Source organism: Coregonus clupeaformis, chromosome 10 (assembly GCF_020615455.1).
Source record: "Coregonus clupeaformis isolate EN_2021a chromosome 10, ASM2061545v1, whole genome shotgun sequence".
NCBI lineage: Eukaryota > Metazoa > Chordata > Actinopteri > Salmoniformes > Salmonidae > Coregonus > Coregonus clupeaformis.
In genome coordinates, this window is record NC_059201.1 from 64350577 (window position 1) to 64369908 (window position 19332).

A 19332-nucleotide genomic window follows, 5' to 3' on the forward strand; every position below is an offset into this window, starting at 1 on the left:
CAGGCAGCTTTTCTCAGCCAGTTGAAATCATGAATCAGCGGGCATCATTTTTATGGATAAATACAAATACATGTCATTATAACATTTTACATTTTACATTTTAGTCATTTAGCAGACGCTCTTATCCAGAGCGACTTACAGGAGCAATTAGGGTTAAGTGCCTTGCTCAAGGGCACATTAACGTCATTTAGCAGACGCTCTTAGCCAGAGCGACTCACAAATTGGTGCGTTCACCCTATAGCCAGTGGGATAACCACTTTACAATTTGGGGGGGTTAGAAGGAATACTTTATCCTATCCCAGGTATTCCTTAAAGAGGTGGGGGTTTCAAATGTCTCCGGAAGGTGGTGAGTGACTCCGCTGTCCTGGCGTCGTGAGGGAGCTTGTTCCACCATTGGGGTGCCAGAGCAGCGAACAGTTTTGACTGGGCTGAGCGGGAGCTATGCTTCCGCAGAGGAAGGGAGCCAGCAGGCCAGAGGTGGATGAACGCAATGCCCTCGTTTGGGTGTAGGGACTGATCAGAGCCTGAAGGTACAGAGGTGCCGTTCCCCTCACTGCTCCATAGGCAAGCACCATGGTCTTGTAGCGGATGCGAGCTTCAACTGGAAGCCAGTGGAGTGTGCGGAGGAGGGGGTGACGTGAGAGAACTTGGGAAGGTTGAACACCAGACGGGCTGCGGCATTCTGGATGAGTTGTAGGGGTTTAATGGCACAGGCAGGGAGGCCAGCCAACAGCGAGTTGCAGTAGTCCAGACGGGAGATGACAAGTGCCTGGATTAGGACCTGTGCCGCTTCCTGTGTAAGGCAGGGTCGTACTCTCCGAATGTTGTAGAGCATGAACCTGCAGGAGCGGGTCACCGCCTTGATGTTGGCGGAGAACGACAGGGTGTTGTCCAGGGTCACGCCTAGGCTCTTCGCACTCTGGGAGGAGGACACAGCGGAGTTGTCAACCGTGATGGCGAGATCATGGAACGGGCAGTCCTTCCCGGGAGGAAGAGCAGCTCCGTCTTGCCAGGGTTCAGCTTGAGGTGGTGATCCGTCATCCATACTGATATGTCTGCCAGACATGCAGAGATGCGATTCGCCACCTGGTTATCAGAAGGGGGAAAGGAGAAGATTAGTTGTGTATCGTCAGCGTAGCAGTGATAGGAAAGGCCATGTGAGGATATGACAGAGCCAAGTGACTTGGTGTATAGGGAGAAAAGGAGAGGGCCTAGAACTGAGCCCTGGGGGACACCAGTGGTGAGAGCACGTGGTGCGGAGACAGCTTCTCGCCACGCCACTTGGTAGGAGCGACCGGTCAGGTAGGACGCAATCCAGGAGTGAGCCGCGCCGGAGATGCCCAGCTCGGAGAGGGTGGAGAGGAGGATCTGATGGTTCACAGTATCAAAGGCAGCAGACAGGTCTAGAAGGACAAGAGCAGAGGAGAGAGAGTTAGCTTTAGCAGTGCGGAGAGTCTCCGTGACACAGAGAAGAGCAGTCTCAGTTGAATGACCAGTCCTGAAACCTGATTGGTTTGGATCAAGAAGGTCATTCTGAGAGAGATAGCAAGAGAGTTGGCTAAAGACGGCACGCTCAATAGTTTTGGAAAGAAAAGAAAGAAGGGATACTGGTCTGTAGTTGTTGACATCAGTGGGGTCGAGTGTTGGTTTTTTGAGAAGGGGAGCAACTCTCGCTCTCTTGAAGACGGAAGGGACATGGCCAGCGGTCAAGGATGAGTTGATCAGCGAGGTGAGGTAGGGGAGAAGGTCACCGGAGATGGTCTGGAGAAGGGAGGAGGGGATGGGGTCAAGCGGGCAGGTTGTTGGGCGGCCTGCAGTCACAAGTCGCAGGATTTTATCTGGAGAGAGAGGGGAGAAAGAAGTCAAAGCATAGGGTAGGGCAGTGTGAGCAGGACCAGCAGTGTCATTAGACTTAACAAACGAGGATCGGATGTCGTCAACCTTCTTTTCAAAGTGGTTGACGAAGTCATCCACAGAGAGAGAGGAGGGGGGAGGATTCAGGAGGGAGGAAAATGTGGCAAAGAGCTTCCTAGGGTTAGAGGCAGATGCTTGGAATTTAGAGTGGTAGAAGGTGGCCTTAGCAGCAGAAACAGATGAAGAAAATGTAGAGAGGAGGGAGTGAAAAGATGCCAGGTCGGCAGGGAGTTTAGTTTTCTTCCATTTCCGCTCCGCTGCCCGGAGCTCAGTTCTGTGAGCTCGCAATGAGTCATCAAGCCACGGAGCTGGAGGGGAGGACCGAGCCGGCCGGGAGGATAGGGGACACAGAGAGTCAAAGGATGCAGAAAGGGAGGAGAGGAGGGTTGAGGAGGCAGAATCAGGAGATTGGAGGGAGAAGGATTGAGCAGAGGGAAGAGATGATAGGATGGAAGAGGAGAGAGTAGTGGGAGAGAGAGAGCGAAGGTTGCGGCGGCGCATTACCATCTGTGTAGGGGCAGAGTGAGTAGTGTGGGAGGAGAGCGAGAGAGAAAAGGAAACAAAGTAGTGGTCGGAGACATGGAGGGGAGTTGCAGTGAGATTAGTAGAGGAGCAGCATCTAGTGAAGATGAGGTCAAGCGTATTGCCTGCCTTGTGAGTAGGGGGGACGGTGAGAGGGTGAGGTCAAAAGAGGAGAGGAGTGGAAAGAAGGAGGCAGAGAGAAATGAGTCAAATGTGGACATAGGGAGGTTGAAATCCCCCAAAACTGTGAGGGGTGAGCCATCCTCAGGGAAGGAACTTATCAAGGCGTCAAGCTCATTGATGAACTCTCCAAGGGAACCTGGAGGGCGATAGATGACAAGGATATTAAGCTTAAATGGGCTAGTGACTGTGACAGCATGGAATTCAAATGAGGAGATAGACAGATGGGTTAGGGGAAAATTGAGAATGTCCACTTGGGAGAGATGAGGATTCCTGTACCACCACCCCTCTGACCAGATGCTCTCGGGGTATGCGAGAACACATGGTCAGACGAGGAGAGAGCAGTAGGAGTAGCAGTGTTTTCAGTGGTGATCCATGTTTCCGTCAGCGCCAGGAAGTCGAGGGACTGGAGGTTGGCATAGGCTGGGATGAAGTCAGCTTTGTTGGCAGCAGAACGGCAGTTCCAGAGGCTGCCTGCGACCTGGAACTCCACGTGGGTGGTGCGTGCAGGGACCACCAGGTTAGAGAGGCAGCAGCCACGCGGTGTGGTGCGTTTGTGTAGCCTGTGCAGAGAGGAGAGAACAGGGATAGGCAGAGGCATAGTTGACAGGCTGTAGCAAATGGCTACAAAAATGCAGAGGAGATCGGAATGAAATGAGCTAAGCATCTGGGAGCGGAGAGAGCAGGGCCTCCCTCACCAAAAACTTCTACCTCAGAAACTAAAATTGTTTCACTGAACCACCCGAACAAAAACTCTCCCAACTTCCGCCTTTAGAAATCAGAATTGTTGTGAACCACAGCGGTTCAATGTTTAAAGGAATAGACTCAACCCACTTTATTCAGCTAGCCAACTATGACACCATAGCTAACTAGCAAGCTAGCATCCAATAACAATAACACACCGTTTAGCACCAACACTTGGTCACAACAAACCACCAATAGTGTGATAACACACTAAACAGATCATTCGTGTCTGTGTCAAGTTCCTTTCATGACGCAGCAATGATTAGACGTTGGCTAGCTAGGACAAGTATATTGTAGTTAGCTACTACAGTACAGCTAGCTGGTCGTGTTGGGTAGCTAGCAATGGCCACTGTGTTGACTTTGTTTGAAGAGCGGCTAGCTAGCTAGCTTCGTGCTACAGCCGGCACGGCCGAGGACACTGCCAAGACACAGTAACTACCCACAACAACCCACGATGCCTAGCTATGACGCCGTAGCTAACTTGCAAGCTAGCATCCATTAACACACAATTTAGCATCAATACTTGGTTACAACAAACTGCCAAGAGTGTGTTAGCACACTAAACAGATAATTCAAGTCCGTGTCTAGTTCCTTTCATAACGCATAACGCAGCAAAAAATTAAACGTTGGCTAGTACTACATTAACATTGGAAACAGCTCTCCAGCGTTGCTAATCGTTACCAGTAGCTACCCGCTAGCTAGCTAGCCTCGTGCTTCGATACTAACCTACAATTACCTACGGAAACCTACAATAACAACAATACTAACCTATAATAAATACAATACCTAACTACAGCTAACTACCTACCTACGATCTAATGCATGGTTAAGCAAAAAATTAAACGTTGGCTAGCACTACATTAACATTGGAAACAGCTCTCCAGCGTTGCTAATCGTTACCAGTAGCTACCCGCTAGCTAGCTAGCCTCGTGCTTCGATACTAACCTACAATTACCTACGGAAACCTACAATAACAACAATACTAACCTATAATAAATACAATACCTAACTACAGCTAAGTACCTACCTACGATCTAATACATGGTTAAGCAAAAAATTAAACGTTGGCTAGCACTACATTAACATTGGAAACAGCTCTCTAGCGTTGCTAATCCTTACCAGTAGCTACCCGCTAGCTAGCTAGCCTCGTGCTGTTATAAACTGGGTGGAATGCTGATTGGTTGACAGACCGTATACCACGGGTATGACAAAACATTTATTTTTACCGCTCTAATTACGTTGGTAACCAGTTTATAAGACCAATAAGGCACCTCAGGGGTTTGTGCTATATGGCCAATATACAACGGCTAAGGGCTGTGTCCAGGCACTCAGCGGTGCGTCGTGCCATATACCACACCCCCTCGTGCCTTATTGCTTAAACAGAAAACAGGTCAAACTAAACTAAGTGCAGCTAGTTTGCAGTCTTTCCAGCTTCAGTTTGAAGTGATTGTGTTAGCTGTGTTGTTGACTAGCTCCTCTGAACAAGTGTCCTGACGAGAGCGCACATTTTATATGCCAGGCGAAATCGCGCATCATTAGCTTCTTCTTATGAAGTTATCCAAATAAATGTCGCTAGAAAACAGCTTAAACAAATGCAAATGGAGCTACTTTTTTGTTATTCTGACTGCACTGTTTGACCTTACTGTAAGTTAGCCGTAGTTGTTTAGCTAGCAAGCAAGGGATAAGAACGTTGCCAGCCAGTATGGCAATAGAACATTTAGAACGAACGACTGGGTTGCGTCCATAGATACAGAACAAAAATACTTAACTACTGGGTCGCGTCTCAGGCCTAACAACACCCGTGCCAATATATCCTCCAAACACCGGCTTCTTGGGCATTATCACTCAATGGTGTGTTCGAAAATGAAATCTGGAGTGCCAGATTAGTGGCCTCTGTACGTTCCTAAATTCATAGCGTTGTGAGATTGTCAGTTCGTAAATTCAGAGCGTTTGGCTCTCGGAGTGTTCAGAGCGCACACTGGATGCCTTGGCCGAGGAGTAGGGTTGATCCGAGCGCTCTGGCCTCACAACGGAAGTCAAGCACCCAAGCTAACTGGCTAACGTTGGCTAGCTTGCTAGCTACTTCCAGACATGTTACTTGCCCTAGCATAGCTGGTTAGGCTGTTTTCATGTTATCCAGAGCGTTGGTGACTGTAACTGTGCTGCTGGCAACAATGTAATTACATTTTTTTGCCGACATTTACTGACACCGGTCATATTCAACGGATGTTGCCCGTTCGTAAATTCATCAGTTATTCTGTTCTCTGACACACTTAGACGAGAGTGCTCTGAAATAGGACTAGATAGCCAGAGTGAATTTTCGAACGTGCCCTAAGTATGCCTTAGAAATTAGAATACTAGAATGGACACAAACCTTCTTATGATGGGATAAAGGTCAGCCATTTTGGTCAGGGAGTTGTTCAACCATGATTTGCCAGTGCTGTGACAACATATTGTGTAAAATAATGAATTTGAATAATTTATCTGCACTGTATGTTTGTTAGCTAGCTAGCCAGCCAGTTTTAGAGGAATTATTCTATTAATTGTTCAAATTAACTGCCAATATGCCAACATTTTATTCAAACAATGAAATCTGTTGATGATAGGACTTAGACAAGTACTGATATTGTATCATATAATAGCACTTTCCAAGAAAGGAAACATTTAGAAATGTATGGTCTGTTTACATATATTTTAGAGCCAATATATACAGAACATTTGTATAAAACACGTATAAACTGTATTTATAATTATATGACAATATTTGAGGTTGACAATAATTCTATTACACAATGTCTGATATATCACATGCCTTACTTGTATTGTCCTGCATAAGTAAAATCAGGATTCTGCCTCTACTGCCATTCATTCCAATTAGACTGGTTTGGATTTCTCCCTGACCAATATGGCTACCATTTTCAACCCATTTTGGAACTTTTATGGTTTATGTCATATCCCCTCTAGTAATTTAATAGGATCTCTATGGTGTGTGCATTCAATAATACATCACATTCAATCATAGGTTCCGTCAGGCGCGGACTGGGACCAGAAATCGGCCCTGTAATTTCTAACACACCGGCCCATTTTTTTTCCTTGAGGCCCATCTGGCATTTGCCCGAAATGCCAGAGGGCCAGTCCGCCCCTGTGTTACGTCATGGTAGTTGGTTGATTTAATGTGGATATTGGGTATGGAGAATGAGCGAGATGTGTCCCAGCCATCCTCACCTTAATGCATTGTGACAGCAGATTGAAACGATCCATCTCTCTTCATGAGATTCACGTTCATAGGACTTCCAGCTGTGAATCAAAATAAGCTCTCTCCCCTGATTAATACAACTGACGTACAGCTCCAGTGTTGCCATGCACTCCAATCACTCCTTTCCACTGTGATGCGGTGCTGCTGCAGTTTCCATGGCAACCCCTGCTGCTGCATCTCCGCAATGGAGGGAGTCGGGGCTGGGCAGTGTCTCTCCTGGGGGTGGGTGTATGTACGTAACTCAGTCACCACAGCAACCTCTCCAAAACACCAACCGAAAGCTGTGTGTGAGTATGTCGTCTAGACAGTGTAACACGATACTGCTCCCGCGTCCTGTTCTCTGCCATTGATTCTCCTAGTATTGACCGTCTCAACCCGACTCAGTTTAATAGTACAGCTAAGATGAAATGCTTTACCCTCCCACCCTCCCTCCCTCCTCCCTCCCTCTGCTTTCACTACAGTATAAATCTAATTCTATCGTTGTGGTGCGGTGTAGCCCTGTATATCGGCTCCTTTGCCGTGCACCAGGGCTCTATTCATAAGGCATCAAATGTAACCAAAACAGATTGAAACAGGGAGGGACTCCTTGAGCATGTCCAATAAGAAAAGCTAGTTTCGTGTCCCATTGTAAAATGTTTTGCTACAGTGTGTCTTAATAAATATGACCCACCAACCAGTGACCTTCATCTCTGCTGCTGAGTTAAAGTCTTATTGATAGTGGGCTCACGTAGGCTGAACATCCAGTCTCTAGATCTCCACTCTCCACAGAAATACATGCTACAGGGCCTTGTTGTTTAACATATTCTGTTGATGTGGTATTAAATGATGAACGTGGCCGGAAATTATGGGGACTGGTAATTGCATTAGAGGCGGATGAAGTGATTTGATTATTTCAGTCAGAGATTTACAGATTGTTCTTTGCATAGCTAGAACATAATATTAGTCAACAATCTATTTTTTTTGGAGGGGCTGATTTGACAATTTGAGCTCAGTTATGCTGCTTACAAATCATAAACTATAGTAACAGTCTTGCCTGCCTTTAACAATTATTCGCAAAAGCATGAAATTCTCTTCCAATTTTCTTTGGGATCTAGGCCGGGTTACTGTAAGGCACATTGCGATAACTGCTGATGTAAAAATTACTTTTCAGATTCAGGTCACTAACTTCCATCCCTCCCGCTCTCCCCCTACCTTGTCTCCCCCAGGACCTCTGCCCCCGCGGGCATCTCAGTCTCCCTGGCCCAGCGTGCCCGCTACGCCACCTACTTTGACGTGGCAATACTGCGCTGCCTGCTGCAGCCCCACTGGACGGAGGAGGGGGTGCACTGGGCGCTCATGTTCTACCTGCAGCGCCTGCGTCAGATCCTGGAGGAGCGCCCGGAACGCCCCCTGGAGCCACTGGTCCCGCCCCTGCCCCGCCCGCGCAGCAGCTCTATGGTGGCCACCACCCCCTCTCTCGTCAACACCCACAAGACACAGGTGGGTTATAACCACAGTGTTTATGTACATCGTTAGTTAATACTACAGTATTATATGGTGGTATAACTACAGTACTGTAAACCCACAAGACACAGGTGGGTTATAACCACAGTGTTTATGTACATCGTTAGTTAATACTACAGTATTATATGGTGGTATAACTACAGTACTGTAAACCCACAAGACACAGGTGGGTTATAACCACAGTGTTTATGTACATCGTTAGTTAATACTACAGTATTATATGGTGTTATAACTACAGTACTGTAAACCCACAAGACACAGGTGGGTTATAACCACAGTGTTTATGTACATCGTTAGTTAATACTACAGTATTATATGGTGGTATAACTACAGTACTGTAAACCCACAAGACACAGGTGGGTTATAACCACAGTGTTTATGTACATCGTTAGTTAATACTACAGTATTATATGGTGTTATAACTACAGTACTGTAAACCCACAAGACACAGGTGGGTTATAACCACAGTGTTTATGTACATTGTTAGTTAATACTACAGTATTATATGGTGTTATAACTACAGTACTGTAAAGCCATAAGACACAGGTAATAAGTAGTAGTATTTGTAGTAAAACTAATAGAAATGGTACATTTCATACAACAGTTCAATGCCCTAAATAGTAGAATGCCCTATATAGTAGGGAAAGGGGGATACCTAGTCAGTTGTACAACTGAATGCATTCAACTGAAATGTGTCTTCCGCATTTAACCCAACCCCTCTGAATCAGAGAGGTGCTGCCTTAATCGACATCCACGGCGCCCGGGGAACAGTGGGTTAACTGCCTTGCTCAGGGGTAGAAAGACAGATTTTTACCTTGTCAGCTCGGGGATTCGACCCAGCAACCTTTTGATTACTGGCCTAATGCTCCTACCCGCCAGGCTACCTGCCGCCCACTATATAATGCCCTATGTAGTATAATGCCCTATATAGTATAATGCCCTATGTGGTATAATGTCCTATATAGTATAATGCCCTATATAGTATAATGTCCTATATAGTATAATGCCCTATATAGTATACTGCCCTATATAGTATAATGTCCTATATAGTATAATGTCCTATATAGTATAATGCCCTATATAGTATAATGTCCTATATAGTATAATGCCCTATATAGTATAATGTCCTATATAGTATAATGCCCTATATAGTATAATGTCCTATATAGTATAATGCCCTATATAGTATAATGTCCTATATAGTATAATGCCCTATATAGTATAATGTCCTATATAGTATAATGCCTTATATAGTATAATGTCCTATATAGTATAATGCCTTATATAGTATAATGCCCTATATAGTATAATGTCCTATATAGTAGCTCTTATTACGGTATTATCAAGTCGTCCAGGTTTTCCCATAGTTATGCCATCTTAAATACTGTATATGAACAAAGTCGACTGTCTCTGTACAGTAAAACGTCCTATTGCTACAATATCTATCTGATTGACAGCTGTCATTCACCCTTGACCCCTGTGCTCTGTGCCCATATAAGGACATGAGTCAGAAATGCAACGAGGAGGATAAGTCCCTCAGCTCAGAGACCTTCTCTAAGGTGTCTCTGACCAACCTGCGCAGACAGGCTGTACCCGACCTCTCCTCTGACCTGGGGATGAACCTCTTCAAAAAGGTGAGATGAATGGAGATACTGTAGACCCATATACAAGTTGTAGAATCTAGCTTTATTGTAATATGGCATCTGAAAAGCATGTGTGATTTATCTTGTCTTTCTATTAGCCTCACTCTTTCTCTGTCTCTCTTTCTCTCTAGGTAATCTATCATTGTCTTCTTTGTCCATGTAAATCATTTCAAAAAAAATTCTCCCTTTTGTTCCTTTTACACTTTAATATGTTTCGACCTCTAAATCAACGGCTCAGTTTACCATTATACGCAGCTGACTCTTCCAAGGTCGAAACCAAATCAACACTACACAACCCTGCAGAAGTTGGAACATTTAGAATAAATGTGTTTGTCTTGTCTCTCCTCCTACTGACTGTGGTACAGTTCAAGAACCGGCGGGAGGACCGCGAGCGTAAGGGCTCCATCCCGTTCCACCACACGGGCAAGAAGCGCCAGCGCCGCATGGGCGTGCCTTTCCTGCTCCACGAGGACCACCTGGACGTGTCACCCACCCGATCTACCTTCTCCTTCGCCAGCTTCTCTGGCGACGACCGGCGGGCGCTGGAGCGTGGGGGCTGGCAGGCTACCATCATGGGTACCATACCAGATCTGGGTTCAAACACTTTTTGAAATTCTGTGAAATATGTTTTAGCATTTGTGTGTTAGCGTTTGATTGAGCGCTTCCTTTAGCCTGCCTGGAGTGTCAGATGGGCGGGGTTTGCAGTTTTGCCACTTTTCTATTGGTTCCATTGCACCAGGCAAGCTCAATCAAGCTCAGCTAAAGTATTTGAAATGATTTCGAATAGTATTTGAACCCAGGTCTGTATATGACCAACACCACCCACTCACTGTTTTATCTCTCTGTCTTTCTACTGATAGATCTATCTCTGTCTCTATCAATATATTTTACTATTCATGTCTATCCATCTATTGATATATCTATTTTCTATCAATAGAAACTTAAAATGTACAGGGAAAATAACTGTAGCCTGTATAGTAAAAGGAATGTAAAGGAGGACATGCCCTGGTACTGTTTGTTGCTGGTATGTTGTTGTGTGTGAGGGTTCCATCTCTTCCTACAGGCCTAGTCCTCTGGCTCCCATTAGCTGAGTCAGAGGAGTTAGTCACCTGACAGCAGCAGAACTGGGTCAGCCTCATTAACTTAATGTTTGTCTGGTGGTTAGGAAAGGCTGTTGCTGTTAATGTTTCGCAAAAGGTGCACAGAAAAAGGGACCTTCTCATTCAAAAGTAACCGTTTGTTTAAAAGCCCTATACGTTTGGCCCTACTTTTGTAATGGAAAGATGTGGGTTAACTGGTTGGATGTGGTATGCATTGTTTTGTGGCAATGTGAGGGAGCTCATTTGGCTATTAAGCAGTCTTATAAGGCAGGGTAGTGGAACGTGAGTTTGGTTGTCTGAATGAGTGTGTGTTTGGATGTAATGGTGTGTGTTGGTGTCTTTCACTCAGAGTTGTGTGTTTGGTGGTGTTTTAGGTAAGTTGACGCGGCGAGGGAGCTCAGACACGGCTGCAGACGCAGACAACCTGAGCGCTAAACACTCACACTCCCATCACTCCCTGCTCAGAGACATGCCAGACCACTCCAACAGCCACGGCGACAACACCGTACACGCCAAGGGGGAGGGTAAGAGTCTATACACCCACAACACCGTACACACCTAGGGGGAGGGTAAGAGAGTCCATACACCCATATGCTGTCATCACCCACAGTTACAGTTGAAGTCGGAAGTTTACATACACTTAGGTTGGAGTCATTAAAGCTTGTTTTTCAACCACTCCACACCAGGGACGGCTTGTTCAATAGGGCGATATGGGCGACGCACTGCCAAACGGGAAAAGGAAGGGATTTTTTTTCTAATCAATTATATCACGGCAACAGCAGTTATCAGTGTTCACGTCTGATCTGCCAGCCACTAAATGTCAAATCAGGCTAAAGTCGTGCTTCAAATGGCCCCGCCCGTTTTTGGGGCGATTTCAGTCAAGTTGAAAATCGCCCAGAAGTCTCTCATAGCCTGTCATGTAAAATCTATTTTTTTCACATTTCAAAGCTTTCAATACATTCTCTATGGGTGTCTGTGGGCTTGCACTTACGCGCTTTCGTCATACGTGACGTAACGTTGAACGTAACTAAGACAATGGCGGCTATCAGCGTCTATGTTGCGACCTGCAGTGCGGCGTTATTTTATGTTTTTAATTTGTAGACTTAGTTTACAAACATTCTGCCAACCATGGATTTCCAGTGGTTGGTTTTGGACTGATCTTGTTGATCGTGTACATACCCGCTACGAACGGACTAAATAATGAAAACGCTGCTGGCAGCTGAATCCCAATACAGCTGGGAGACTTGGCTGGATGAGTCCCGGACAGAGAAGTGGAGCCGGCCACCTTCACCCTGGTCAGAGCGGACCGCGATCCTGGTAAGAGAGCGACTCTGTACCCCGACATTGAACTGCTTTCTGTGTCATTGCGACCTTACTATCAATTCAATTCAATTTAAGGGCTTTATTGGCATGGGAAACGTGTGTTAACATTGCCAAAGCAAGGGAAGTAGATAGTAAACAAAAGTGAAATAAACAATAAATATTAACAGTAAACATTACACTCAGAAGTTTCAAAAGAATAAAGACATTTCAAATGTCATATTATGTATATATACAGTGTTGTTACAATGTGCAAATAGTTAAAGTACAAATGGGAAAATAAATAAACATAAATATGGGTTGTATTTACAATGGGGTTTGTTCTTCACTGGTTGCCCTTTTCTTGTGGCAACAGGTCACAAATCTTGCAGCTGTGATGGCACACTGTGGTTTTTCACCCAGTAGATAAGGGAGTTTATCAAAATTGGGTTTGTTTTCGAATTCTTTGTGGATCGCTGTAATCTGAGGGAAATATGTGTCTCTAATATGGTCATACATTTGGCAGGAGGTTAGGAAGTGCAGCTCAGTTTCCACCTCATTTTGTGGGCAGTGTGCACATAGCCTGTCTTCTCTTGAGAGCCAGGTCTGCCTACGGCGGCCTTTCTCAATAGCAAGGCTATGGTCACTGAGTCTGTACATAGTCAAAGCTTTCATTAAGTTTGGGTCAGTCACAGTGGTCAGGTATTCTGCCACTGTGTACTCTCTGTTTAGGGCCAAATAGCATTCTAGTTTGCTCTGTTTTTTTGTTTGTTCTTTCCAATGTGTCAAGTAATTCTCTTTTTTGTTTTCTCATGATTTGGTTGGGTCTAATTGTGTTGTTGTTGTTGTTGTTGTTGTTGTCCTGGGGCTGTGTGGGGTCTGTTTGTGTTTGTGAACAGAGGCCCAGGACAAGCTTACTTAGGGACTCTTCTCCAAGTTCATCTCTCTGTAGGTGATGGCTTTGTTATGGAAGGTTTGGGAATCGCTTCCTTTTAAGTGGTTACTATCTGCCCTGTGAGTTCCCCCAATTGTTTGTTACCGTTGTGTACTGTTGATAATCACAAGTTTACTGGAGAACTGAGACCAAGTAGAGACTTTGGACAGGGTGGATATGGTATAATAAAGGCAGTTTATTCAGAGGTAAAGATATCTGGAATCGCGTGCACGGACTCGTGCACGTGTGTAGGTCACCTAAATCATCAGAAAAATTGCCCCTCCTGAGAATTTTTTCAGGAGCCGCCACTGCTCCACACATTTCTTGTTAACAAACTATAGTTTTGGCAAGTCGGTTAGGACATCTACATTGTGCATGACACAAGTAATATTTCCAACAATTGTTTACAGACAGATTATTTCACTTATAATTCACTGTATCACAATTCCAGTGGGTCAGAAGTTTACATACACTAAGTTGACTGTGCCTTTAAACAGCTTGGAAAATTCCAGAAAATGATGTCATGGCTTTAGAAGCTTCTGATAGGCTAATTGACATAATTTGAGTCAATTGGAGTTGTACCTGTGGATGTATTTCAAGGCCTACCTTCAAACTCAGTGCCTCTTTGCTTGACATCATGGGAAAATCATCCACAAGTCTGGTTCATCCTTGGGAGCAATTTACAAACGCCTGAAGGTACCACGTTCATCTGTACAAACAATAGTACGCAAGTATAAACACCATGGGACCACGCAGCCGTCATACCTCTCAGGAAGGAGACGCGTTCTGTCTGCTAGAGATGAACATACTTTGGTGCGAAAAGTGCAAATCAATCCCAGAACAACAGCAAAGGACCTTGTGAAGATGCTGGAGGAAACAGGTACAAAAGTATCTATATCCACAGTAAGACGAGTCCTATATCGACATAACCTGAAAGGCCGCTCAGCAAGGAAGAAGCCACTGCTCCAAACCGCCATAAAAAAGCCAGACTACTGTTTTCAACTGCACATGGGGACAAAGATCGTACTTTTTGGAGAAATGTCCTCTGGTCTGATGAAACAAAAATAGAACTGTTTGGCCATAATGACCATCGTTATGTTTGGAGGAAAAAGGGGGTTACTTGCAAGCCGAAGAACACCATCCCAACCGTGAAACACGGGGGTGGCAGTATCATGCTGTGGGGGTGCTTTGCTGCAGGAGGGACTGGTGTACCTCACAAAATAGATGGACAATTATGTGGATATATTGAAGCAACATCTCAAGACATCAGTCAGGAAGTTAAGGCTTGGTCGCAAATGGGTCTTCCAAATGGGCAATGACCCCAATCATACTTCCAAAGTTGTGGCAAAATGGCTTAAGGACAACAAAGTCAAGGTATTGGAGTGGCCATCACAAAGCCCTGACCTCAATCCTATAGAAAATGTATGGGCAGAACTGGAAAAGCGTGTGCGAACAAGGTGGCCTACAAACCTGACTCAGTTACACCAGCTCTGTCAGGAGGAATGGGCCAAAATTCACCCAACTTATTGTGGGAAGCTTGTGGAAGGCTACCCGAAACGTTTGACCCAAGTTAAACAATTTAAAGGCAATGCTACCAAATACTAATTGAGTGTATGTAAACTTCTGACCCACTGGGAATGTGATGAAAGAAATAAAAGCTGAAATAAATATTTCTCTCTACTATTATTCTGACATTTCACATTCTTAAAATAAAGTTGTGATCCTAACTGACCTAAGACAGGGAATTTTTACTAGGATTAAATGTCAGGAATTGTGAAAAACTGAGTTTAAATGTATTTGGCTAAGGTGTATGTAAACTTCCGACTTCAACTGTATGAACTGAATACCTTCAATTATATATTCATCCATCCATCCATCCATCCATCCATCACTCCATCCATCCATCCATAACTCCATCCATCACTCCATCCATCCATCATCCATCATCCATCCATCCCTATCCATCCTTCCATCCCTCCCTCCAGCCATTCATCCATCCAAAATATTGATTATCTCTAAATCTGTGAATGTCTCCTCCCCCTCTCCTCCTCTCCTCCCACCCCTCTCCCCCAGTGCGTTCACAGATCTCCACCATCACCATGGCGACATTCAACACCACAGTGGCGTCCTTCAACGTGGGCTACGCCGACTTCTTCACCGAGCACATGAAGAAGCTGTGCAACCCTGTGCCCATTCCTGAGATGCCAAGCGAGCCGCTGGCATGCGCCAACCTGCCCCGGAGCCTCACCGACTCGTGCATCAACTACTCGTGCCTGGAGGAGGGGGACAACATTGAGGGCACCAACAACTTCATCCTGAAGAATGGCATGCTGGACCTTACGGTGAGTGGCAGTGAAAAAGAGCGCCACCTGTTGGTCGGAGGTCTCTGACAGGGTTTCTGTACTGGAGGAATGACCAGGGATCACTACATACTACACCACAGCTCCAATATCATGCGTCACACTACCATGTCATTGCTAAACCATTGGGTTTTATTGACAATTTAGTCATTTAGAAGACGCTCTTATCCAGAGTGACTTACAGTTAGTGCATTCATCTTAAATTTAAGGTAGCTAGATGAGACAACCACATATCACAGTCAAGTAAATGTCCTGCCTGGTTCCTGTCTGGTTCCTGCCTGGACAACACTTGGGGAGGAATTAGTAGGGAAGCTTGGGAGAATGTTGGATTTATGGATGGATGGATGATGGATGGATGGTGTGTTGGATGGATGCTCTTCATTTGACTGTGTCCAACCCCTGACACTGACCCATCTGTCTCCCTTCGTCTCCCCGTCTACTCCCTCCCAGGCCATCCTGCGGGCGGTCTACGCCGTGCTGACCCACGACATCAGCTCACGGATCTGTGACGTGTCGCTCAACATCATCGACTGCCTGCTACAGCTGGGGGTGGTGCCAGGCATGGGCAAGAAGCTCTCCAAGCCCGACGACAAGGAGAACGATGAGACACGCCTCCCAAAGGAGGGGGCCAATCAGGGCCTGGGTGTCGCCCAAGGGGGCGTTTCTGGAGGGTGCAGCGGGGCGGCGCCAGGGGGAGGGGGTGGAGGAGGAGGAGGGGATGGAGGAGGAGGAGGTGGGGGAAGTGGAGGAGGGAGCGGAGGAGGGAGCAAGGATGATGTGAAGAACAACAAGGAGAAAGACAGCAAGGTGGGTGTGAGAATACGTCTATGAGTTTTGAACGTACATTTATCTTTCAACTGATCTCATTTTATATGCCCGTACGTTGGAGAAACAGGAAAACGTCGCCGCACACTTCCAGTCAGATGCATATTTCTTTCATTGTGGCTGAGCTTCCGGTCAGTCGACCTTCATCAGAGCAGGTCTCCACAAACTATAGCGGGACAGAATGTCACAGAGAGAGACATAGATAATTACAGACACCTGTGGTAATCTAAAGTACCCCAAAGGACCACTAGATCAGGGGTATTCAACTCTTACCCTACGAGGTCCGGAGCCTGCTGGTTTTCTGTTCTACCTGATTAATTGCACACACCTGGTGTCCCAGGTCTAAATCGGTCCCTGATTAGAGGGGAACAATGAAAAAAATGCAGTGGAACTGACTTCGAGGTTCAGAGTTGAGTTTGAGGGCACTAGATAATATCATAATATCAGATAGAAATACAAATATTAGATACGATAGACGATATTATATATGTCATTCTACTAGAACAAAACACAAAATAAAACATGTGTTAGTATAAGTAATATGGCCATAACCTGTCAACGTTTGTGAATTTTATATGTAGCATTTATTTCCTATGCCTTCTCTTTAACTCCAAGGAGGAAGGCTCTTCACTGAGTACCCACAGGCTGGCTCTCACCATGCTCATCAAGATGGTCAAGTCTCTGGGTTGTGCTTACGGCTGTGGGGAGGGCCACAGAGGACTCTCAGGGGACCGCCTCCGCATGCAGGTCCGACAACTCACAGATTGCCCCTTTAACAAGGTTTAATTAAATGTACTTTATTTAGTTATATATTTATATTTTCATTGAGGTAAAACTTATTTCGCAAGAGAGAGACCTGGTCCAAGAAACAGTAGCAATTGACAACATAGAACCTGTTGGATTTATTAGGGGCTTTATCAGAGTGAATAGAAACCACCATCCATTTTGGCTCCGGTTGAGATAGGTGGTGTTTGAATCTGAGACATCCGCCATTTTGGATATACTGTTCCCCTTGTTCGCCATACAGGCCCAGAACTGCCTGACCAACCTGTACAAGCTGGACAAGCTGCAGTTCCGTCAGACCATGAGGGACTACGTCAACAAGGACTCGCTCAACAACATCGTGGACTTCCTGCATGCACTCCTGGGCTTCTGCATGGAGCCCATCACCGACAGTAAGTGTTTGTGAGGCATGCGCCGAGTGTGTGCGTGTTGCTATGTAGTCACGGCTAGCCACACACAGCAGCCTCACCCCCCCCCTCAACCTCTCTGATGGTAGGACTGATGAAGCATGTCACACTACGCAACTCGTCCAATCAGCCTCCACTGACATCACACAATTCACTGCTCCCTCTTGTTTGTCAATGCAGAGGGATTTGTATTATTCTCCAAAATCATTCAAAAAATTAATAAATAGAAAACAATTTAATCATAAAGTGTTTTGAAATGCTCTGGGATTAATTTGCAATCAGGTGAATTGGTGAGTTGCGTGAGTTGCCTTCTCTAAAACTAAATCATACATTTTGTCATTTGTAATTCATTCTAATCTATCACAACAATCAAATCACACTAAACATATAAATTAATGAATGTATAATCACATTCTTATTGCAATCATTAAAATGTAAGGTCCAGCAGTGTATCAATCTCCAGATTAAAAAACAAACAGGAGAGAATGAGATTGACAGACGACTAATACTTGCTTAAAATGTCTTATACCATAATCCAGTCCACTCTGCTCCACGGTGCTGAATCTGACCTCTCTCATACCTCGACTGCATCCCAGAGCTCTCATTGTTTGCCTACCGGCTGTCTCTCTGTTTCTGTGTCTGTTCTGTCGCCCTCCCTCCCTCCCGCCACTCATCTCAACTGTCCCGCCTTCCCTCCCTCTGTCCTGCTCTCCTCTCCTCTTCCTGTTCCCCCCATCCACCTAAACAAGCAATGTTCCCCTCCTCCCTTCACTCGCTCATCCACTCTGTACACTTGCCAATCCGATGCTGTGTGGTGCTCATCACATCTATATCTATGGCTTTATGGCTCAACATGAATTAAAAACCGTAATGACTGTAATAGCATATCTCTATTTTTGTGAGTGAAATGACCACTTGATTTTCTGATTGAACTGTATCATTGGCAAGTTACCGAACTGATGGGGGCTTTATTAACGAAAGTGCACGGGTCACCCCTTTTAGGTTCTTTATTGTAATTCAGTTAAGTGGTGTGAGTCCATGTGTACGTGTGTGCGTGTGTGTGCTTTTGTGTGCGTGTGTACTGTAAGTTCACCTACGTCCGGTGGTGTGGGGGTGCCGTGTCACGTACATGTGTGTGCTGCTGGCCTGACCATCATCAACTTGTGTACCGCATCTCTTCTCTTGCAGAGTACGGCAATGCAGGTGAGAGGTCCAGGAGGGCGAAAAAAAGAACCATCGGTAGATACACTAATATCTAAATAAACTGCCCCAATCAGACCACCATTCCTTCTAGGCACTGCTCCCATTTCTGCACACCATCACTCTTGTCTAAAGTGGCAATCTAATCTATCTAATCTATCTAATCTATCTAATCTATCTAATCTATCTAATCTATCTAATCCATCTAATATATTTTATCTATCAATCTATCTAATATATCTAATCTATCAATCTATCCAATCTATCTAATCTATCAATCTATTTTATCTATTTTATCTATTTTATCTATCTAATCTATCTAATCTATCTAATCTATCTAATCTATCGATCTATCAATCTATCCAATCTATCTAATCTATCAATCTATTTTATCTATTTAATCTATCTATCTATCTATCTATCTATCTATCTATCTATCTATCTATCTATCTATCTATCTATCTATCTATCTATCTATCTATCTATCTATCTATCTATCTATCTATCTATCTATCTATCTATCTATCTATCTATCTATCTATCTATCTATCTATCTATCTATCTATCTATCTAATCTATTTTACCTGCAATTCCCAAATTTCCCCCAAAGTATTTAGGAATCAATTAAGAAATGTTATTAAATAAATTATATCAAATTAATT

At 44.8% G+C, this 19332-nt stretch overlaps 1 protein-coding gene across 1 annotated transcript in view; it reads left to right on the top strand.

Moving 5' to 3' along the window:
- The window catches only part of LOC121574679 (protein unc-80 homolog), a 59634-nt gene that overhangs the window by 4590 nt on the left and 35712 nt on the right, over positions 1-19332 (top strand). Inside the window, exons 8-16 of the mRNA XM_045223341.1 lie at positions 7822-8095; positions 9619-9753; positions 10128-10338; positions 11237-11386; positions 15169-15437; positions 15906-16262; positions 16896-17027; positions 17308-17455; positions 18659-18673. Coding sequence (XP_045079276.1) covers positions 7822-8095; positions 9619-9753; positions 10128-10338; positions 11237-11386; positions 15169-15437; positions 15906-16262; positions 16896-17027; positions 17308-17455; positions 18659-18673 — 1691 coding nt within the window. The remainder of the gene's footprint in view (positions 1-7821; positions 8096-9618; positions 9754-10127; positions 10339-11236; positions 11387-15168; positions 15438-15905; positions 16263-16895; positions 17028-17307; positions 17456-18658; positions 18674-19332) is intronic.